Consider the following 24,905-nt stretch of genomic DNA (forward strand, 5'->3'; position numbering starts at 1 on the left):
TTTTGTTTTCTCAAGTTGAAAGAACAGAACTTTGCCGCTGGAATTAGGATAGAAATATTTATAATTACAGTTTTATCTACACATAATTGTTTGTTTTGCCTTGAAAGTTTCACTATTCCAAATAAGTCTTTATCTGTTTTCACATATATTGTCCTTGTTAAACATTTTCCAGCAGAGACAGGGAGGGAAAATAGGAAGGAGAAGAAAGGAATTGATTCTGACCGATAGCACCCATCTACCTGCTATTTTGGGAAGGAAAGAAAAACAAGGGAAGGTAGTCAAGTAGAATAGTGGGATAGATAAGAAGGTCCTTGATTGTTACGTGATTTTTACCTACTTAGAGGTTAAAAAAAGCAATATAATTAGAGAGGCCATAGTAAAGCTTCTCCCTTGTAAATCTCTACCTAAACCTTGGATTTCAGTCAAAGGTACTTTTACCGTCCTACATTTTTAGCTCACTCATCTCATGATGTTTCTGCTTTGTATAGTGAATTTAGGATAAAATGTTCTTCAGGGTTTTTACCCCCCTACAAATTTAATACGTACATTGCAAATTCTTTCAAAACCTATATAATAACTACAATTTTTACAATTAATTTGAATGAAATTATATTAATTTTTGGTATCTTACAAAAATGTGTTTGTTTATATGTAAGATAGAAGTTAATAGTGGCCCAGTTTTCAACTTTAAGGTTTATTCTCTACTGGTATAAGAGGGAGAGTTTGAGAAGCATTTTAAGAAGTTGCATTTGTCATTCCATGTATGTGCGCGCGCGCGCTCGTGTGTGTGTGTTTTGGGGGGTGTTCTTGTTTGGTTTTGGGTTTTTTGAGTCAAGGATTATGTGGAAAGAGGTAAGATTGAGACGATTAATCAGGAAAAAAGAGCTGCCTGTACATTTTGCCTCTGTTTTCTCTTCTCATTCACTTCTTAATACTTTGCAGTCTGGCTTCTGACTTTGTCAGTTAACTAAAACTACACTCTCCAAAGTAACCAATGATTTCTTAATCCTCATTTCTGATGGTCTTTTCTTAGTCTTCATCCTTCTTGATCTATCTGTAGTATTTGACACTCGTAACCACCCTCTTTTCTTGGAAACACTATCCATACCAAGTTTTCATAACAATTTTCTTCCTTGGTTTTCCTCCAAGTATCTGACCATTTGTTTTCAGATACCTTTGCTGATTCATCATCCATATCATGTTCTGCTAACCGTGCCTCTACACAAAGTCTTGGTCCTGGGTTGTCTTCTTTTTATATATTCTCTTGGTGGCCATATCATTTCCCATGGAGTAAATTATCATTGCTATGCAGATGACTCCTAGATCTATATGTCTTTCCCTAGTTTGTCTCCTGAGCATTAATCTGATTAATCTCCAAGTAACTATTGAATCTTTCAAACTGCATTCTCTATATGCATATCAAAATAAATATATCCAAAACAAAACCTCTAATATAAAATCTTATCCCCTCTATGTGGCATTTAAAGCCCATCATCAACTGTCCCCCATTTGACTTCCCAGCCTTATTAAATTCTAGTCTCCTTTATGTATACCTTATTCTAACCTAACTGACTTTCTCACTGTTTGTCATACACAGAACCCTTAAGGCCCAACTCAAGCACCATCTTCTACATGAAACCTTTCTTGATCTGATGCCTTTCCTTTTTATCTATTTTGAATTTATGTTTTTTCTTTTCCTTTACATGAACATGTTGGCTTCCCTGGATAAGCTCCTTAGTGGTAGAGACTTTAATTTTTCTCTTTGTATTCCTGGTGCCTGACACGTAATTTAATAAATGAATCATTAAAAAGTAATCATATCAATAGCATATTAATCAAGGGATTAATATAGTAATTCATAGTGTGGGATAGCATGAAGTATATATATGTATGATATGTATATGTACATACACCTGTGACTTAAGTTGGCAAAAACATTTTTGAATATTATCTGTGTATGTCTGTGTATTTTGAGGTTTTTAAAAACCATTAAGTACTTCATTTTAAGCAAACAATCTTTTTTTCTGTTTCTTTTTAGTAAAGTTAAAAAATTATCCAAATGTGGTAACAGTTACAATAAAAACTGATTTCATTATCAAGCACTTTCCTTATATTATCTCGTTTGAGCCTCAGTACTGTAAATATTATTATTTTCATTTTATAAGTGTGGAAATACTCAGAGAAGTTATTTACCCATTGTCACACAGTTAATAAGCAATGGAAGAAGCATTTTAACTTAAGTTTCCTGGACTCCAAGTCCATTTGCTATGCTACACTGCTCTGTACTAGCAAATAGCTAGGATACTTTGGGAGTGCTAAAGATCAATGATGTAGTTCAACTCCTTGGAATCTTTCAACTACTCTTATTAGCTATAGTCAGCATTTCAGAGTCTTTGTTTCCATGTCAATTTTACATAAATTTTTAAAAATGCAGCATTAATGATTACTTACTTTCCTAGCATTTGTATTTGGTAGCTCAGTAGATCTTTTGGAAAGGTTTTCCATGATGTTTGTATAGTAATAACAGAGAAAATTGTGAATTTAGCCCACAGCCCAGGATTATACAACATGGCCTTCAGCTCACGGTTGGCCCCTAGGATGTATTCCTTTTTTTTTCCTTGTCTCATTTAGACTTGCCTCTGGGAAGTCTCAGTTTATAGCTCAAGCATGGCTTATGTTTGTAGGTCTCATTAGATCAGTCATTCAATCAAAAAGCATTCATTAAGTTTGCCTGCTAGGTACCAGGCACCGTGCAAGGCTCTGGGAATACAAAGATGAAAATGAAACAGTCCTCACCCTCAGGGAGTTTGCATTTCATGAGAAGAGACGATATGTTCATCAGTAAGCGTATACAGTCTATGTACAAAATAAAACAAGGTAATTTAGGGAGGTGGGGTAATAGGAGCTGGAGGCTAGGGGTAGTTAGAAGAGGAGTCAGGTGTAAGTATTGCATAAATCTTGACATAAATAAACCAGGCCTTCTAAGAAGCAGAGGTAGGGAAGGAGCACATTAGAGGCAGGAAGGACTGGCCCCACAAAAACACAGAGATAACACCATCAGTTAATGGGTTCTCAGATCCAATACTCAGTATGACAATACAGTTTATAAGGTGCAGGGCTGCCTTTATTGAATCCCATGAAAAATGTAGACCACACATAAAGGACTCAAAATAGCCCATAAATATTGCTACGCTTTTCTCTTTCTGATGAATTCTACCTTCTCTGAAGTGTCCTCCATACTCATAACACCTCCTAGAAGTGTAGATTCTGCTGGGAAAGGAAATAAACTTAAGCTTGCTATAGGTGTAATCTTTTAACATTTTGGTGAGTTCTGCTTGACCCTCCACCCCACACCCCAAAAAGAAAAAGAAAACCCAAATAGGCATCTAGCCTTATGGCACTATGCCCTCAGAAGGAAAACAGACTTTGGACTTCTAGACAAGCAGCTTTTGAAATTCCCACTTTCTCCTCCAGGAACCCATACAGGAAGGTAGTCTGTATACCTTTAGGGTAGTCCCCTAAAAGATGTCCTCATCATCAAGGAAATGAACTTAGATGTGGCTAGAGAGGTAACCCCTCAACCGTCTTGTCTATACTGTTCAAATAAATTATGGTAATGATGGGTGATACTCAAATCTCCCTTCCCACTCCACACCCCAGATTTTTGCTTAAATCTGCTTTCAGTTCTTCCAGATCTGGGGGCCATGTGCCCAATCTTCTCTCTCTCTCAGAGGCTGCCATTGCTCAAGAACCCCTCTTTTCTCAGTGAAAACCTGGAACCCCTAACTTTTTAACTCGGTCTTGACAAAGAAGTGATTTCTCCTTCCCCACCTGTGCTGCCCAGGAAATAAGCCTTTTCTTACTAAAGATTGAATTTGGGGATTAAATTGCCCAGAAACCTTCCTTTCTCCAGAAGGTTAGGTTTCAGGAACATCAGACACTTCCAGAAATCTGCGTTTTAGGAACTACTTATACTAGAGGGTTCCCTTCCCTACAGCAGATATCTCTTGGCAGAGAAAATATACCACTGCCACTCTGAGGCTAGAGGGCCAGAAACAGGTTCTAGGAATTCTCCTCTTGGCCCAGGTGGCCAAGAGCACATACTACTTCCATTTGTATCTGTGCCAAGGCAGCCAGTAGCAGTGACTCATGGGAAGAATGGACTCCCTACTTCTAATCTCCAAAACCACTCCTAGCTCTGTTTTACTGTCCTTTGTCCTTCAGAAAAGAAAAAAATTCCCAAAGGACAAAAAAGTCCCAAGCAGGTAATAGAGAGAGTCTCTTTTATAGTCCAGGAGGAAGAATTGGCCCCTTCCACAGTGATCTGTTCCACAGGAGGCCAAGCCAATCATTTCATTAATTATCTTTGAGTTCTGTCCTCAGGAAAGTGCTAAGAGGGCATGTTTATACCTTCCATAGGGAGATGGAATCAAAAGGTCAAAACAAAGCCGCGCTACTTCAAAGAACCTTCTTGATCAACCCCATGCCCTCCCAGGCGTCTTTAGTCTTCTCGACCGGTACCAGTGAACATAATCTCACTCTTTATTGCAGAAATTCTCTCAAAACCCCAAATATGGGATTCCCTCCTTATATACCCATTGAGTCATAACCATCCCCCAGCATTTGTGTTGTAGAAATTCAAAGATCTCTGAAAGATCTTCTCTTGTTTAAAGTTCAAAGAGACATTTAGCATCTTGATCACAATTGTTATAATGCCATAGGATTTTAATTATGTATCAAGAGTGAAGTGCAGATACCGTACAAAATCTACTCACTGCTCGGTGAATTTACTTTCTCGCAGTTTGCACCTTGACATTTGAATAATTATTTAGAATCTGGGGAATAATTTTGGAGTTGTTTTTAAACTGCTGATTCAATTTCCTTGACTTTCACACTGAACATAAATATCAAGCTCGTTATTCTTGTTCCAAATGAGAAATTGAAATTACATTTTCTGATACATTATAGATTTTATATGAAGTCCAGGATAGAACTAAACATATTTCTGATTGTTATTTTCTAGTTGACAGATATGGCCTGTGTTAATACAGCTGGTGATATGACCCTACAGAACTTTTAATTATTTCTCTGAGGCAGGTTGAAGGCTGAACCTGGCCTTGAAGAATGCTGCTACAGAAGTTTTTGTTGTCCACTAACAGTCAGAAAACTTCCCAGAGAATGTCTATTTGTCTCACCCTTTGCTTACAGTGTGCCACATAGTTAGTTAACTATAGTAATTAGATTCCAGGGTAGGAGAAGGGTGCTATGAAGGAGGAGAGATGAGAGCAACGGAGGGACTAGAGAAGGAAGCATATATAAATGAAATGTGGGTAATGATGCTATTTTGTTTAACCCATCTTCTCTGCCCAACTTTGATCAAAGTGGTCAACTATGTAGCTGTGTAACCTTAAGTATGTTAAGTAACTTCTCTGGTACTCTGATAATAGTAATAGCTAGCATTTACATAGCAGTTTAAGATCTGTAAAATGCTTTAGTGATATTACCTCATTTGATCCTCACAACCCTGAGAAATCGATGCTATTATTAATTCCATTTTTACAGATAAGGAAACTTAGGCAGAGAGAGGTTAAATGACTTGCCCAGGATCACATAATTAATGTCTGCGGTGGGATTTGAACTCAGATCTTCCTGACTTCAGGCCCAATGCTTTATATACTGTGCTACCTTGTTGTTAATTTGCGTGGAACTGGTAGACCACTAAAACCCCCAGATCTTTTTCAGATAAGCTGCTATCTGGCTATGTCTGCTACATCTTGTACTTTTGAAATGGATTTTTGCTAAAATTGCCCACAAATGGAAGACTGTCTATTTACCGTGTTACATGTCTTCTTTGTGAATTTGGCCCAATGTCCTTGTCTATCAAGAACTTTATGAATCTTGACTTTGTCATCCATTATTTTAGCTTTGTGCCACCTGCATGTTTGATAAGCATTCCATCTCTGCCATTCTCTGCATTTATCTCTGTCATTCCTAATGATATTAAACAGCAGATGACCTAGAGCACATCTCTGGGATACTCCATCAGAATCCTCTCTCCAAGTTAACGTAAAATTATTAGAATTTGGTTCCACCCATTCAACCCATCTTAACTCATCCTGACTCTGTTGTCATTTACTGTCCTTCTAGCCATCTTTTCACAATAATGGCCTGAGAGACTTTGTCAAATGCTTTGCTGGAATCTGAGAAAACTGTGTCTGCACTCTCCTGATCAAGCAATCTAAAAACAAAATGCAACTAAATGTCAGCTGTTAGTAGTAATAATAATCCTAATTTGACAAAATGTTTTGATTTATTACTTTGATCTTTTATTGAATTAAATGAAATTTGGTTGTTATTTTTCAAAAATCACTTAAAATTTAAAATTTTTTAAACTATCATGTTGGTAATTTAATAGACAGGGAATAGATCATGGATATAGGGAACTTGCCAATCAGAAAATTCCCTCCATGTAGATTGGTTTCATCTCTCTAATTTATAGTTTTAGAGATTAGGCTGATTCTTAGATTATCCCTCTGAAACCCAGATTCCAAATCTAATGTTTTTAATTCTGGAGCTCTCACATATTTGTCACATTTTATTGTCTTTTGGTTTTACTTTAATGTTTCCTGTATTATGGAATTTTTTAGTTTTTTCCTCCAAGCTTTTTTTTCATTATGTCCAAATTCTGTTCTGCCACAGAATCTTGTCTTTAATTTTTTTTATTGAGCACATATGTTTTCTCTCTTTATGTCATCCTCATTTTTTTAGGCCTTCCAAACACTCTTAGGGATTTTGGGGAGCCCTTCTGTTCTCTTTTCTTGAGTTCTAGCTTTAGTTTCTTTTTCTTTTGGAGTTTTCTTCTGACAACGTCTTACTCTCATAATATTTTCTTCATTGTTTTAGACATTCTGCTTTCTATTTACTCTACTAAGTGAGCTTTTTTTCCCCCATCCATGGTGTAATTTCTTTCCTTTCCCCTCTTTTTGTCCCTATGGGAATAGGAGAAGGGAGGAGATGTTTGGCACATTTCTAGCTGATTTGAAGTGATGAAAGGCAATCTTATTACAAGATCTCACTCAGCTTAGTTGAGTGCTGGAAGTCCCCATCAAAAAAAATCAATACTTTCCCTATTTCAAGATATTTACTTACTCAGTGTCATATTTATGACCCAGCAAGTTGGGTTGGCCTCTTGTTTACCTTATATGTAATTCTTTTCATAGACTTTGTGGATAACTTGGTGGCATAGCTTGAATAAGTGGAATCCACAGACAATTTAAAACAATCTATTAGAAATTAGCTTTAACATCTTTCAGTTGATAGCAAGTGTTGAGCAGAAAATGTGATTAATTTGGTTTTTAGTTTCTTTTGTGTTATCCATTCTTTGTTAAAGATGCTAATGAACATTTACCTGTATGCTAAAAAACCAGAGCTAAAGAAGGTAAGAAAAAGCATATGAGTTGCAACCTAGATTAATTGTAGCATTTAGCCTTAAGAAATCTTGTATTCAACTGGGAACTCCCCAAGATATTTCCCTTTTGATGGGCCTTTTTTTTAACATCCAGCAGTAATTTTTTTTCATTTGTTTCAGGAATTATGACCTACTCAAAGCCCCTCCCAAGAAATATGCCAAATCCAAGTATGACTTTGTGGCCAGGAATAGCAGTGAGCTTTCTGTAATGAAGGATGACATATTAGAGGTAATGGTATCTTCAACTCCTTCTTCTGTAAATGATAATTATGATAATGGTTAACAATGATAACTGACATTTACATAGTACTTTGAAGTTTGAAAGTCACTTTTACATACTTGCCTGAACCTTGCAACAACCTTGTGAGATAAGTACTTATGGATGTTTTTTTTAATTATCTTGTCATACTGAGGATATAAGAGCAAGTTCAAAACTGGCTTACCACTGTAAGTATATGGTTAATTAAACTCTTTATCTTATTTGTTGAACTCCAGTTAGATAAAACTGTCGATATATGTTGTGCCTTCTCCAGTCTTTTATTGATTTGGGGAGTCAGTTATCTTTGTTCTGCTGCTAAGTGTGAACATATAGGATAAACAGATCTGACAAGTTCTCCCAGGAGCTGTTTGAAATTCATCTCTAATAAAAAGTTAACTCCGGTATTTCTCTTTTCCCTCCACTTTTTGTGTCTATCCAATTCAGCAAACATTTATCAATGGCCTGTGCTAGGTGCTAGGACTATTTAAGGCAGAAATGAAACAGCTTCTGCTGCCAAGGAATTTATATTCTACTGGGAGAAATAAAAACATGTATTACAGAGAAGTAAATATAAAGTATATACGAAGCATGAATACAAAGTAATTTCAAGAAGAAGCCAAGCCAGTACTAATAACTACGGGGCTTGGGAAGGTCTCTTGTAAGTGGTTGCACTTGAGCTATGGAAGTTAGTGGTTCTATGAAGTCAAGGTGAGGAGGGGCATCATTCCAGACATGAAGGACCACCTCATAGCAAATAAACAGAAACAAACAGTAGAATAAAATGTACAGGGAATAGCTAGCAGGTCATTTTGATCATAACAGAAATTGTGAAAGGAAGTATTCTGAAATAAGACAAGAAAGGTAAGTTGGAGCTGTATTGGGAGAGGGCTCTGAATGCCAGACTGAGGATTTTGTGTGTTATCTTAGAAGGCAATAAATAACCTCTGGTACTTGAGCAGTGAAGTGACCTGGGTCTATTTTAGGAATATCAATTTTGCAGCAGTGTGGTGGCGTAATTGGAGAGAGGAGATAATGGAAGCAGAGACCAATCAAGATTCTTTTACTGTTGGCTGGGTGAGAGATAATGATGACTTGAACAAAGGCTGAGTGAATTGAAAGAAGGGGAGGGAGGCCAAAGATAGTGTTGAAGTCAAATCTGTAAGACTTGGATGGTGACTAAGTATGGGGGGATGAGAGACAGGGAAGAATCAAAGGAGACTCCAATTTCATGAATGTGGATGATTGGTGGTATCCTGAATAGATATAAAGAAGTTAGGAGGAGTATGATTTTTGAGAGAGAATGCAAAGGCTTTTATTTTCGATACATTGAATTTAAGGTGGCCCATTCAAATAGCAGTCCGGTCCAGGAAATAGGCAATTGTTAGGGCTAGATGCATAGATTTGGAAGTCAGCAGCATAAAAGTAGTATTTGTTCCCACTGGAAATGAAGAGATGGCCAAGTATATAGAGGCAAAAAGGACCTTAATAATGCCCCGACATAATTGGGGGAATGGCAGAGGATTAATAGGAAAAGGTTGGTAATCCAGCAAAGGAAGCTTAGAAAGGGAACCAATTATAGACACCAAGAGGAGAGAACATCCAGGAGGAAAAGGCATTTACAACAGTGTATGCTTCTCTCCCTTTTTATATGTGTGAGTCCCATATATCCTTCTTGTCTAAATATGAACAGTCTTCAAAACACAGCATTTCATTGCTGCTACTAGTATTTGCATATTTGAAATTGGCATTCATTTTGTTCCTGTGGTTCTGCTTTCTTTACTCTGCCTCACTTCATATAAATCTTCCCACTTGATATAGTTTTCTATATGTTAGCAACATTGTCAGAGAAAGAATGCTGGTCTGTTTGGATGTCCATTCAGACCCAATGTGGGATTTCTTGAGCTTTTATATGAATGTCACAAAAGTCTTAGTGCAGTTTTAAGATTTAATGGCTTTTAAAACTTTAATAGCCTAAAAATGCTCTAAGACTTTTGGGACATCCTATATATACAAAAATATTCTAGTAAGCAAATGTGCTTTGCAAAGTATTAATCAAATCATATTTCCTACCGATCTCTGTATTCCTAATCTTTGTCATTTCTGATAGTGGAATACTATTTCATTGTATTCATATTGTACAACAGAGGTGTCAAGCACAGAGCTTACAACAATACTCCCTTGAGTGAGGCTGAGAACTTGATTGACAGTACATATCTCATGTTTCTGTTTCCGTTGATACCACCCCCATTTGGTCATATTTCCTTTTTATGGATACAGCAAGAAGCTTTGTAAATTCTAGAATATAAATTATTTTTTTCTAACACATGAATCCAAGTGATTCCGCTCTTTCCCTCCCCTCCCCCACCATACGATCAAGATCCATCCCTGATTTTATTTATTCCAAGGCACTATTTTTGTTAGATAACTGTGTGTTGATTCTCCAAGACTGTGGCTTCATTTTTCTTAATGCCGGCTTTGAAGATAAGATATATCTATGTAGAAGTTTTATTTTAAAACATAAAGGTCATTTATTTAAGTTTCATTATTGAAATTTCTAGTGTGATGTAGCAAAGGTTATATCTAAGACATAGCACAACTGTGCTGTACTTGGTCAATTAACCCAAATAACTGATCAGTTCAATGAGGAAATAGGACAAAATGTTTATTTAGTATCATGTAGATTAAAAAATCCCCCAATAAAGGAGCAATTTTAACTGAGATAGTGAGATGTGATAATATTTGTAAGATACTTAGCACAGTGCATGGCTAGTAGTGGGGTAAAAGTTTATTCCTTTTTCTTCCTATTAAGTGAATTATTTTCATTGTGATGGTGAGCTAGCACAACCAGAGAAAGAGGAACTAAAATGACTTTACAAAGACCATTCAGCTAATCACTGCAGTGCTCTTTGGGACAGAGAGATTTATTCAAACTTTGACTTAGTTCAAACTAGCTGTATATTTTGGTGTTCAAACTTCTGACCAATATGGAGCTTTTTTTGTTTGTTCTTGTTTTTTGTTTATTTACCATCTTGAACTGATTCATAAGATCATTTCTGAAAGAGACTTGAAAGGCCATCTAGTCCATCTCCTAAATCAGGTCCTCTGACAGGGCGCTGTTTCTCACATGGAGCACTCTTCCCCATCAACTCATCCAGAGCATTCTTTCCTTTGCATTAACTCATTAAAATGCCACCTCTTCTGCAAGCCTTTTATTTCATCTGCCACAACCCTTAATTCAAATACGAAATACATTTTAGGTTTCTTATATTACTTTTATTATTACGTTATTTCACCTTTGCATAGTTGCTACTCTTTTGCATATTTTTATTTGATAGTTTGGGAGTTAATCATCATTGATGTTAGGTTATTAAGCTCTAAAAAGAATAGTTTATATGTGTTTAATGCCTTTGAACAATTTGCAGTAAGGAACATTAAAAAGCGAATGCTTAATAAACATGAGATAAAAATGATGGAAATTTTTATCAGAAATTTTAGCAGAGAATACTCTTAAAGGAATTTTCTGTTTCACCAATATCTTCATTAATTAATTATCATTTCTGTTTTTTTTTTCTGCTAGCCTTTAAGAGAGAGAGAGAGAGAGAGAGAGAGAGAGAGAGAGAGAGAGAGAGAGAGAGAGAGAAACTTCCTTTTCAGGAAACAGATTTGGGAATGTACTCCTGTATCTCTTAAGTTTCAAGAGATGATTTCTAGGTTCTTCTATCATTTTGCATTTTTGTAGGAAAATCTTGTTTAATTTGAATTGATTTGTGAGGCAATACAGTGGAAAGGACACTAGATTTAGAGTCAGGACCTAGGTTTGATTTATATGACCCTGCATAATTCACTTAACCTCCCTTGTACCCCACTTATCTTAAATTGGTGGGGATGGGGGAAGGTAGACTAAATGCTTCCAAGGTTCCTTCAATTCTATATCTATGATCCTATGATCCTTTCTTCTTGGCTATTTGTAAACTGTTATCTTGTAAGCATAGTCTTGAAACTTGGTAGTTTTAAAATATGTTTGGGTAAGTTGAATTTCAGATTCATCTGTGTCAGCTGGCTGTGAAATCTGTCAATTTTCAATCAGTCTTTCTTCTTGGATATTTCTTGGAAATAGGTGATTTCTAGAAATATAATGTTTAAATTCTTTTCTTCTCACAAATAAAGCTTTTGGGAAGCCAGATAATCCTTAAATTTTCCAATCTCTTTCTGTCCTTTGGATTCTTTTCTTTGAACAGATTTCAAATAATTTTTTTCAGTTGAATAATTTTCTGGCCTGGTTCTTCAGCTACCCATCCTTTCTGTTATTTTTCTTCAATAAAACAATTATATTTTCATTGAAATTATTCCTTTACTTACATTTTCATGAATGCCTCTAAGGTGTGGCATTTCACCATTGTCTTTTCTTTATATTCTTAAGTCTTAGTTTTTTATTTTATCTTATGTTAATATTCCTTTAATTTTCCATTGTATTTTGTCTTGAGAAAATAATAGCATTTATGATCCTAGTATTGGTGGTATTTCATTTTATTTTCATTCTAGAATTTTTGTTTTTAAGTTTCTCTTACCCATAATATTTTTCATTGCATTATAACTTTTGGGGGAAGAAGAGAGGAATTTGATTATTTTTTCTACAAACAATTTTAAGATTTCTGATAATTTTTAAAAACTCTTTTGTCTACCCATTTAAAGGGAATATTGAGGAGATAAGCTTGACCTCTCATTCTTCCATCTTTCTAGAAGTGATGCTTCATATTTGTAGGGCACTTTCAAATTAGCAAAGCACTTGCATAACTTATCTTGTTAACCTTCCCAGCAAAATTGTGAGCTGCTTGGGAAAAATGATATTATTGCTGTTTTATTGCTGAGGAAATTTCTTCCTTTCATAGAGAGAAGTTGTGGTTTTTGTGGGAATCAAATGAGATAATAGCTGTAAACTGCTTAACACACTGCTTGGCACATAGTAAATGCTATATATACATACATATATATATATACATATATATATATTAGCTGCAATGATAATATCCAACAATGCATAATTATTAATAGTATTATAATTATTATTATTGAGTTCCGTAAAATCATCACCTGTTAAATGTTTTACATTATCTCTTTAATAATGATAGAATGCACATCCCCTTATTTTTTATATCTTAGAATTTGATTTGCCTTTTCCATCTGTGCTGATCTTTTTAGTTGTCATTTATAGAATTTTCCCTACTATATTTCACTTGATATGAGGTGTCCCACCTGAGCCACCGGTAACATTTCAGGTACACCATGGTTTTCAATTTGGACTCAAGAAGATCTGGATTCAAATGCCACATTGGATATTTACTAACTGTATGGCCATGGACAAATCACTTAAGATTTCTAAATTCCAGTTTCCATATATTTAAAATGGGGTTATAAGTACCTATCTTACAGGGGTCTGAAGATCAAATGAGATTTTGTTGTTTATTTGTTTTTCAGTCATATCCGACTCTTAGGGACCCCTTCCAAGGGGTTTTCTAGGTAAAGATACTGGAGTGGTTTGCCATTTACCTCTTTAGCTCATTTTACAGATGAGGAAACTGAAACAAACAGGGTTAAGTGACTTGCCCAGGGCCACACAGCTAAGTAAGTGTCTGAGGCTGGATCTGAACTCAGGTCTTTCTGACTCCAGGCCCAGCACTCTATCCTCTATGCCACCTAGTTGTCCCTCAAATGAAATACTATATGTAAAGTCCTTTGCAAACCTTTTAACACAATGTAAATGTGTCAGTTGCAATGTGTAACCAGTGAAGAACTTTTCAAAATAAGAGTAAAATAAATGTCACCAGAAGAGTGTATGATTAAAAGAAAAGATGGATCAGTCCTGCTGAGTCTAGATGCGATAGTGTAATATGGATTGACTGTATTAACACTTACCTATACTGAAGTAGTAATGGAAATTCTCACTTTGAAACTGAGAATGATAGAAAGGAAATTGCAAGATAAATAATGAAAAATAAATCTTTTTTAAAAAAGGTTTTTAATTAATGTCTTCTGTTTTTTATATCATCACAGTTATCCCTGATATATTTACCTGTCTCCCCCATGAGTCATTCCCTATGACAAATAATAATTTTTAAAGACAAAAAAAGAAAAAAGACAAGGAAAAAATCAGCAAGACTGATCAATACATTGAAAAAGACCAAAAACGCCTGCAGTGTGTTACACTATGACCTCCCACATCGATAAAGCAATGGGTTGGGTTGACCTCTCATATCTCATTTGAGTCCCGCTTGATCTTTATAATTTTGTTGTATTCACTTCATTTTTTTGCACGTGGTTATTTTTTTCATTTACACTGTTGTTCTAGTGATTTTACATATTGTTTCCTTGGTTCTGCTTACTTTACTCTGTGTCAGTTCATGTAGATTTTTCCATCCTTCTCTGTATTGACAACACACATAATTTTTAAAAGCAGTTATATTCCATTGTATACATGCAACCAAAGTTTTAGTTATTTCCCAATTGATGGGGATCCACTTAGTTTCCAATTCTTTGGTATCGTAAAATGTGCTGCTAGAAATATTTTAGTGCATGTGGCAACTTTTTTGTTATCAATGGTTTTCTTGGAATATATGCCCAATAGTGGAGTCTATGATTCAAAGGATGTGTACACTTTAGTTACTTCGCATAATTATAAATTGCTTTCCAAAACGATTGTACCATTTCACTGCTCCATCGACTATGTATTAGTGCACCTATCATTCCACAACTCTTCTAGCTTATAACTACTGTCATTTTTTGCCATCTTTGCCAATTTGCAGGTTAGGGAATGGCTTCTATCATGGTTTAAGAAATGAAAAGTCTTCGATTAATATTCTATAATACTACAAGGAAATGAGATTGTAGTCATAGATTAGTGTTAATATTAAAGTGATTTCTTAATTTTCTTCACAGATTCTCGATGATAGAAAACAGTGGTGGAAAGTTCGCAGTGGAAGTGGAGACTCTGGATTTGTGCCAAATAACATTTTAGACATTGTGAAACCCCAAGAGCCTGGATTGGGGCGTGCTGATCCACCTTATACTCATACTATACAGGTACCATTCATTTCTTAACCTAGTTTTTACTATTTTGAGTGTGGGCAAGCTACAAATTGATCATGATGGTGGAGTAGATACAGAGTTAAGGAAACCTACATTTAATTCTCTTCTCTATCATTTCTTGGCTGTGTGATGCTGGGAAAGTGGTTTACTCTCTCAGTTTCCCAAACAACGCTCTAAGACTGCAAGTGGCAGAGAAGGTAACCATTCTTCATTGGAGGAGGAAGGTCCTCGCCATCAGCAACATACAACAATGAAATCACAAATCTAGTCCAAAAAAGAAAGGCAAGACTTAATCACATTTTTTGACTCTTAATCTCTGAAATTGATTCTAGAGCATCTCTTATAGCAGGAAGAAGTGACAGATTTATGCATAGCACATAAATATACACACAGCCACATACACATTTCAGTTAAGGAAAATACCCATTGCTTCATGCTTTGGTAATAAAGAAATAGCTGTTTCCCTGAAAGCTGTTTTGCCACATATTTTAGAGAATTAATGCTCCTAGCCTTTTATCTCAAGCTTGCCCTTACCACATTCCTTCCTGTTTGGGTTTAGGAGGTAGGGCTAAGAGGAGCATACCCAACTTTATAAGAAAATAGGAACAGAGTTTAGAAGCCTTATTAAGATCACCTAGCCAAACCTCATTTTACAGCTAAGGAAACTGAGGCCAGAGAGATTCAGAGTCCAAGAATCCTAATACTCAGATCCTATATGCCCTGCAACTAGTTTTCCTAAAAACTTTGCTTAGCTGTAACCTGCACTGACTACCAAAGATATGTGGCCAGTCTGACTGAAAAGCTTCTTTGCTTTCTATTTGAAAAATTAAAATGCAACATGTACATAAAATTAATATAGATAAAATGGATAGGTATCCGTCTTATCAAATCACACCAGAGTCCTCTCTACAATAACCGTAGACTGTTACTGACCTTGGGCTCCATACTGTCCCTGCAGCTTCAACCCACATTCCTCACTCCTGGGACTTTTGGACTATGGGGCTTTTGATTTAGTTATACCAGGAGCACAATGGCACCCCACGTGTGGTCCTTAAGACTAATATGACTCTCTTGCCAAATTGCCTAGACAGAACTGTTTTTTTAACTCTCTGAAACTTGGCAACAGATTCACATTAGGCCCAAGGATAATGGCATGAACATGTGTAGAAAGCACATTGGATGTGTCAGGAAGTAGATTTGTCTTATTCACAATTTCAGGCTTGAAGGTAATTTTTTTTCCAAACCTGAAGTTTTGTGAAGTTCTTTTAACATCTTACTTTATCTGAATACTTTTGGCTAATTTGTTGATGATATTAAGCTTAGAAGAGTGATACACTTTTTCGTTTGTTTGGAGTGACTGAAGATTTTACCATGATTCATGGAATTGGCCATATACAATATATAAGATGGAATTCCACGTAAGATTGAATTGACATATAAAATATGTATATTTTGATGGGTAGGTCAAAAATATCTTTAATCAAGGAAAACTGGTATTGAAATGTGTTTATATTTGTCCAAACTATGTGCATGATATATTAAGTATTTAATTTTATGTTCATCATTTGTACTTAGCTGTTAATGCCAAAGAAGGAGTTTGAATTATTTAAGGTATGGGGTAATTTACCTTACCTAAAAAATATTTCATTTCTTATAGGACTTTGAATTTAACTTTCTATCTTAGGTTTAGAAATAGTTTTCTTAAAAAAAGACAGCAATAATTAACAAAGCAAGTTTCCAATTATTTGCCTTTAAGATGTTATTGCTGTGACGTAAATCTTATTTCACCTTCTGGATGCCGTAGCTTCTTGGCTTATCTATAAGATCGTGTTTACTTATTGCCTAACCAGTGACTGAGTATTTCTGCTTCAACTGAACTTATGTCTACACTTTTGACTGAGTTGGCTTGTTTTTTATTTGTTTAACCTCATGGTTTATAACAAGAAGCACTGCATAGAAAAGATCCTTGTGTTTGTGTTTGTGCATGTGTGTGTAAGCGTGCGTATAGGCATGCACAGGCCAAGGGCTGCCATTTGTAGTGATAAGTATATCTATCTGGTGTAGTTCGATAGATATAGTCATAGCTGTCTATTAGAGGGTTTTTTCCTTCTTTGGTGTGTGATGTCTAGGGCTGGGCAAACTCTGGCAAAGTAACACCCTCCAATAAACATGTCAACAAATATTTAAACATCTATATGCCAGGCAGACATAAGACAGACTGATTGGTCAGAGATCATAAATTCATATTCCAAATCTGCTTCTTTCCCCTATCATTTTTTTTTAAGTGAATTCTAGACAAGATGATTTTTTTAAATGGTCCCTTCTGCCTCTAAATCCAGATTTCTACTTTTCAAGATCCACAAATCTTCTCATTTTGCTTTTCAATCTGGTTTGACCCTATACTTCTTTGTTCTAGCTAGTATCATAAGGCAACTTTCCTATTGAGAAGGTATTTCCAGAAATATAGTGATCCAGAAATATTCATACAAATGACTGGATGACATTTGCTAGACAACAAATACACTTCCTTCCTCTAAGCAGAACCGTACCTCAAACTACAGCTTTTATCTGGAGTTTCTCACAAGCAACTTTGATACAACTAAGAGATTTTTAAAATTTGAAAACTTTGTCCTTCTCTGAAGATAACTGTATGTTTCCTTTGAGATTTGCCCATTCCTAGTTATTTCTTTTTACATTTTTCAACAGGATTTGACTTAGTTATACACAGTTATGTTTGCAATTGTGCATGTAGTGATGGATAAAAAAGTGTGTTGGAGCTGTGTGTGTGTGTATGTAGAGGGGAGGAGTTTTGTTTTTTATTTGTAAGGATTAGGCCTTACTTTTAAAAAGTAATTGCTTTGTTGTAAGATTAGGTTTGTTCATTCTCTCTGTCTCTGTCTCTCTGTCTCTCTCTTTCTCCATCTTTCTTACTTTCTTTGATAGTATCTTTTGGAGCTCAAGGGGACTCCATTTATGTTAGAGACTTGTGTGATCATGCTGGTTTTACTCTGCTCAGGTTATGTTTTGGAATGGTTTTCTTGAAATTGAGGCAGCACTGAAATTTTTGTTTTGTGAATTTCACAGACTGCTTTAATTCCAATACTATAAGCAGCAAAGTATGATAGGAAGCAGTTACATAAATCATCTTGCCACCCTTATTTCCCTTAGAAGTGATAACATAACATAAATCTACAACTGAAAGGAAAGAAGGGTAAATGACCTTCCCAAAGTCATGCAGGTGACAGGAGTAAACATCAGAGACAAACCTAGGCCCACCTGAATGTAGTCCATGTCCTTTCTCCCATTCTATACCTACCCTATTGTCAAAATAAATAAAATCATTATTTTCTACACACTTCAGCATAAATTATTCAACTTAACTGAATATACAAAGGCTTTTCTAAAAGATAGACTCACTGCTCTCAGTGAGCTTAAATCATAAATAAAAATTGAAAATGAATAGAATAATTCTAAATATAAACTAAGGTATTAGCATATTATTTTGGGAAATGGATTATAATAGTGTTTATTATGGCTATCAGGACTATCATATACTTTGGCCTAAATCATGGCTCTTAACCTGGGGTCCATGGATTTGTTTATTTGGTTTTTTCAAATTTTTGACAAATTTATTTAAATAAAACTGCTTTCCTTTGTAACCCTTTGTATTTTGTGCATTTAAAAACATTAATCTGTGGAGGCCATAGGCTTCACCAAATAGTCAGAGGTATCCCTGATACACACAAAAAGGTCTCAGTTGTGAAACAAAACACCTGCAGTTCATTGTAATGCAGTGACAAGATTTCAGCCATGTCATCAATAAACCACTGAAGCTAGACTCCTCAACCAGTGGATCTGAATTTACTGGTACACAGAGCAGCTTTTGGGGAAGCTAGGTGATACAGTATTTAGAATGCTAGGCTTAGAGTCAGAAAGACTCATCTTCATGAGTTCAAATCTGACTTCAAACCAGTGTGACCATGAGCAAGCCACTAAACACTGTTTGCCCCAGTTTCCTCATTTGTAAAAAGCAAACTAGAGAAAAAAATGGCAAATTACTTTGCCAAGAAAATCCCTAATGGGTTCAGAAAGAGATGCAACTGAAATAACTGAACAACAGGAGGAGCTTTAATCCAGTAGACCTCCATGTTGGTGGCCACCATTTCCTTCTAAATCTGTCAGATGCTAATATTCCTATCAAGCAAGCATGGGGATATATTTGGGCAAGTCACCTTTCCTTAGTTTTCTCCTCTATAAAGTAAGAGATTTGACTAGACCATTTCTAAGGGCCTTTTCAGCTCTGAAATTCTGGGAGTCCATGATCTCAAAGCTCCCAGGAAAAGTAATTGCTCTCTAGAGAAAGGCTTGGGGAACCTGTACTGAAAAATGTGTAGCTAAAAAACAAAACAAAACAAAAACCTATAGTTAGTGGTCTATTGATTAGTTACTGATATATATCAAAAATAATCATTCTTATATGCTTAAGTATTTGAGAGGATCTAATATGGAAGAGGGATTATATCATTCAGCTTGATTCCAGAAACCAACAGTAGAAATATAGATAAAAGTTAAAAGAGAAGTAGATTTAGATTTGATATAAGAAACAATAATTTGAGTCTTCCATATTCGGAATGAATTACTTTAGAAGTTTGCTGGAGGTCTTCTAAGCAATGGCCACTGAATGGCCACTTGACAACAGTGTTGTATGGAGTACAAGTTATGGATAGGGTTGTATTAGCTGGCTCTTCTGAGTCCCTTCCATTTCTTAGTTTCTGTGAAATCACGTCATATGACCACCTACTCTGTAGGGATAGAAAACTGGTCTTGGGCTTATTCCTGGTACCTCCAAAAAAATTTAGAGAAAGAGGTTAAAAAAACTTCATACAGTAATATCGACAAAGGCAGTGACAGTTTGAAGGGGAGAGGCGATAGGTGATCAGCACGGTGCTTTGTCTGACAGAATGATATCGCTGGAAAAGGTATTTGAATTGGAGATGGAAGTGACTCTGCCATAAGCTAATTCTCCAACTTTGGGCAATTTACTTCATTACTAAGTAACTCAATTTTTCAGTGCAAGCTACTTTTCAAACTCTAATTTCTCCTTTTAAACTTCAGTTTTAAACTCCTATTACATGAGATGGAATGACCACATCTGGAATTCTTTGAATGTAGGCCTCAATTTCTCAGGAACAGAGATGGCTTAATTAGAGCATAATATGAAATTGGTTAAGTAAGGTGATTTTCACCTTTGAAAATGTGTGGGTTAAATGAGTTCCATCTATTCAACCCATGCATTTCACATCAAGAAAAAATAGGTAAGAACCAATAAAAACCAACAGAAAAATAGTTATGAACCAATTCTTTGTAACTCTATAAGAAATTACTTTTAAATAAAAGAGGCCTTGTCTTTAGCAAACTTTACTCAAAAGAAAAAGCTTATACTCACTCAAGGTTTTGCTCCAGATAAAATTATGTATCAGTTCCTTTTCTTTGTCCCTCTCTATAACACTTTCACATTAAATATTACTCTCTGGCTCTTTTATTCTCCTGCCTCATGTCAGCTTTTTTCTTAGAAAACGATCTGATGTCACATTTCAATTACATTTTAATATGATTTGGTATGTCATTATAGTACCAGTTCCCATGTCTTTTCATTTTAAGCCTTTCCTTTAATTGTGGGGAAAAAGGCTTGTCTCTGTATTGTTTTTCTCCTTAGAAATTTTAAGTGTCAGCTAGGTGTTGTGTTGGATATTTGAAGGTGTGGATGGGATGGGGACAGAGGAAGAGAGATGGCCTTTTCTTCTTATACTTATGGAATACAGACTGAGTATTCTCTGTCTTCACGGCAGGGGATGATGTTCAGTTTACTGAAAGTGATACAAATGCAAAGCACCATGAATAAAGAGGCAAACATCAAGATAGCCCTTCGTCCAAAGGAGCTTTTATTCTATTGAGAAGTACTACAGTGCCTAGATAAGTAAATGCAAAATAGTTCGAGGAGGGAAAAGGTATCAACAATTAGTTGTAATATTCATGGGTTGTTAGTTGTCAAAGATGCCTGGTGATGTCAGTACTCTACCTCGTCAGACTGCCTCTCCTTTACTTGCTGGGGCAGCCACTTTCCCTCTTTCAGTGTGCACCATTCTTTCCTTTTTTCTGACACATTCTATAATTTTATAACATTCTACCTATGGAAAGATCTTTGAATATTAGTTGCTGTTTCCTGAACCATTTTCCTACTAGACATATTAAGTTGCAATATGTTTCAGACATGGAAATGGTGTCTGTATAATTATTTTGTTAGTGGGATAATTGTAATTTAGAGGGTTGACAAGTTTCCAAATTCCATCACCAGCATACAGTCCCATATAGTCAAGTTTTCTGTTTGGAACTCATTGCCCCTGGCTTTTCTGCAATGAAGATACAAGCTGTTGGCTATGCCAATGAGCTTTACAGGCCCTAAAAAAATGTAACTAACTTTAATCCTTAAAAGCAGGAAAATAAGAACTAAAATTAGGCCTTCTCTAACAAAGTATGCATTTTCTTACTCCTAAGTTATAGGAAAGGAAGAATAAGATGGAAGCCCATTTTATTTTATTATTCAATAGCTTAAACCCCAAACCTAAGCTAATAGTGCTTTAATAACAAAACAGAGCCCTTTTCATGTTTGTTTCAATTTGCCATGGTAGGTAATAGTAATGGGGACCGATCAGAAAAGCTTCCAGTATTAATTCCTTTGGTTATAAGACAAGGAATACATAATTTCATTAGCCAAAACAAACAAAACCCCACAAAGTAACGCTTTTTGTTTTTACAATGATACCATTATTTTCTTTTCCCGTTGTCTCGATTTTCTCATCTGATGTGCACGATTTGCTTCATTTTCCTAATAGCAATTACTTGGAGAGCTGTCTGAGGTAATGCATGTTCCCTTTGTGCTAATTTGTTTTTTAAGTTATGTGGTTGGATTCATCCTCCAGATTTTCATCATTTGATATGTGCCAACTGTAGTTTTTATAGCAGTCTTCAGCTCTTCCAGATTTTTAGGACAAGAGCGTATAATTCATAGTAGCTTTAAATTTTACAAAGTAGTTTTAATTTGTGTCTTCACTGTTTTTACTTACACAATTTACTCTCACCATGCAGTTTTTCTTCCTAATCAGAACTCTGCGTACATCTATCTGGGCCTTGGTTTGCATTCTTAGCAAGCTTCACTAATATTTGAGTCTTGTTTTGACTTATTAAAAGATATCCAAGATTACACCATAATCAGTGATAAGAAGTTAGATTCTATTCAGTTCTTAAGCAGTACTAAGTACAGAGCAATTTGCTAGCAATTGGGTGAGCTACAAATGGAGCAATCAATTATACCTGATTTTCTTCATTTTCCTAAGAATTCTGCCCTTAAAATGAAAGATTACTGTAGCAACTTAGAACATTTTTATGGGTAGCATGTTTGGAGAGAGGGGCAGCTAGGTGGCACAGAGGATAGAGTACAGGCCTGGAGTCAAGATGACCTGAATTCAAATTTGGCCTCAGACAGATAAACTGTGTGACCCTGGGCAAGTCACTTAATCCTGTTTGCCTCAGTTTCCTCATCTGCAAAATGAGCTGGAGAAGGAAAGGGCAAACCACTCCAGTATCTTTGCCAAGAAAACTCCAAATGGGGTCATAGAGTCAGATATGACTGTAATAACTGAACAATAACAACAAATATTTGAATAGAAATGATGGAAAGATGGTGTTCTTATAGAGGATTTTATTCTCTTCCCAGCTTTCATTACTCCTGAGACAAAAATATTCTAGGCACCTGATATATTGTACAGCACAGGTGTCAAAGCATGCAACCCACAGTACTCCCAAGTGATCCTGAACCAGATTAAATTGTAATTTGTAAATATTGGATAAAACAAACAAAAATGTAATAAAATATATTACATTTTAAATGTTAAAATGTATAAATATTTTAAATATTACATTTTAAAGTTAAGACATTATGTGGCCCAGTACAGATTCCTGAGCCCCATTTCCATTTGAGTTTGATACCACTACTTTACAGAATTGGAATTCATTGAGGCTAAGGGCTCTTCACATCTATAACAAGTGGAAAATAAGAGAAAGGGAGATGAAGAAAAAGGGACAGAGAAAGAAAAGGGAGAGAGAAAAGGGTAAAGAGTAGGTAAAAAGTAAATGCTGGCTCACTTTTCTCTCCCAACTCACACTCCCAGCCAGTGTCAAACAACTTTTATTTATTTTTCATAATAAACAGCCTTGGCTATTTTTCTAAGTGGGAAAAGAAGATGAGTTGGGTAGAAATGGGGAAGGGTGGCAGTTTTTTGTGATTTTTTTCTTACCATTTTGATATGGAAAATTGGTATATATAAAAGGACAGAGTTGAGTAAATGTAATTATTTTTTAAATACTTTTAATGTGGGTTTTTCCTTTAAAATAATTTTTAAAAAATAGCTAGTTTCTTTACTTGTGGAAGGTGCTGTTTAATGTATGATTACATATACCTCCTTCTCCTACATAGCCCGTAACCCCCCACCCCCCCACCTCCTTAGACCTACCCCTTCCCCTTCATGTCTCCCTGGTAGTTTCATTATGAAACAAGGCCAGATACCTGAGACAAAAAGATTTTGGAATACCTTCCTTCATACTTGGTTGTGACAGTGACACACAGTATGTTCAGTTTTTTTTTTTATGAAATCTCTTAAAGGATAGCAAAACACTAGTGGTTCTTGCTTTTGTGATGGGAGAAAATGCAAATGCATTGTAACATTCATATCAATGACCATTTCTGAATTTGAGCTCTAAAAAGAATTATCTTTAACATTTCTTCAAGTAGTTAGATAGCACAGTGGATAGAGCAGAGTAGCTAAAATCCAGAAGACTAGAGACCAGATCAGACACTTATTAGCCATATGGGCAAGTCACTCAATGACTCTCTGCCTCAATTTCTTTATCTGAAAAACAGGGATAATAATAACACCTACTTCCCAAGTTTTTGTGAGGCTAAAAAGAGATATTTCTAAAAACCTTAGAACACTATATAACTGCTAGCTATTCTTATTTTTGCTTCAGAAATATTTGTGAGCATGACAACTCATTTAATTCTGTGTGTTAGATTTTCAGGTTAAAGGGATATCTTATACCCTTTGGATTTTTGTTTATAAACAATTGATTATCGTAACATTTACCATTCACAGTTCTATATTTTTATTGCTTTACCTATAGACACAAATATGGAATTATTTGTTTTTAGTAGAGCTATGATGTTCCCCCTATTACAATTTTAGCATGTTTTGAGTTTGAATGCTCTTTTTTATAAAGAACAGTATAAATATGAGTAATGTACATATTGTTTTCCCCTTTGATTTCCATTCTCTGACTCTTCTTCCTCACTTTTTATTTTGTTTTGGCAAAGGAATTGGTGTTAAGTGACTTGCCCAGGGTCACATAGCTAGTAAGTGTCAAATGTCTGGTCTGAGCTTGGATTTGAACTCAGGTTCTCCTGACTCCAGGGCTGGTACTCTATCCACTGCACCATCTAGGTGCTCCACCTTTTCTTTACCCTTAGGCTTATGAGTGGCAATTCTCAGAGTATAAAATGAAAAGGTTCACTCCTAAATGGGGATTCCAAAGTGCAACTGTGAAGAAAATGTTACTAAGGGCTAATGTGGTCATTTTCTGGATCAAATTTAAATGAAACAGTGATTTATGGGCATTTTCAAGTCTCTTATCTCTTGTTAAAATATTCAATTTTGTCTTATATTTGTGCCAATACAGTATTGAAAGCAAATATTCTTCTGCTAGAATTGTCAAATTTTTAAAGAGTGTCAACTGGAATTTCCTTTTATATCTCTTGGTACCTGTACTTACCCTGAAATTTATCTCTGATGTTTCAGTAATGTGAGGTATCTTAGAATATTGAAGAAGGTAGCTTTTGAAAATTTGAAATATATGAATGTACATAGTACATTTGTCAATTAATTGAAATGATTTCTACATTTTTCCAGTCACTGTAATAGTTTTAGACTGGTGTTTTGGCTTAAACTAATCTAAACATTGCACTTATACCAAATCCATCTAAGT

General features: G+C 35.5%; 1 protein-coding gene across 4 annotated transcripts in view; it reads left to right on the plus strand.

Annotated features, from left to right (window-relative positions):
- EPS8 (epidermal growth factor receptor pathway substrate 8) overlaps positions 1–24,905 on the plus strand; it is a 263,944-nt gene that overhangs the window by 224,997 nt on the left and 14,042 nt on the right. For all 4 annotated transcript variants that reach the window (XM_036760033.1, XM_036760030.1, XM_036760031.1 and 1 more), the window contains 2 exons: positions 7,589–7,697; positions 14,661–14,804. In XM_036760033.1, the coding sequence (XP_036615928.1) occupies positions 7,589–7,697; positions 14,661–14,804 (253 nt within the window). The remainder of the gene's footprint in view (positions 1–7,588; positions 7,698–14,660; positions 14,805–24,905) is intronic.

Source organism: Trichosurus vulpecula, chromosome 5 (genome assembly GCF_011100635.1).
Source record: "Trichosurus vulpecula isolate mTriVul1 chromosome 5, mTriVul1.pri, whole genome shotgun sequence".
Lineage (NCBI taxonomy): Eukaryota > Metazoa > Chordata > Mammalia > Diprotodontia > Phalangeridae > Trichosurus > Trichosurus vulpecula.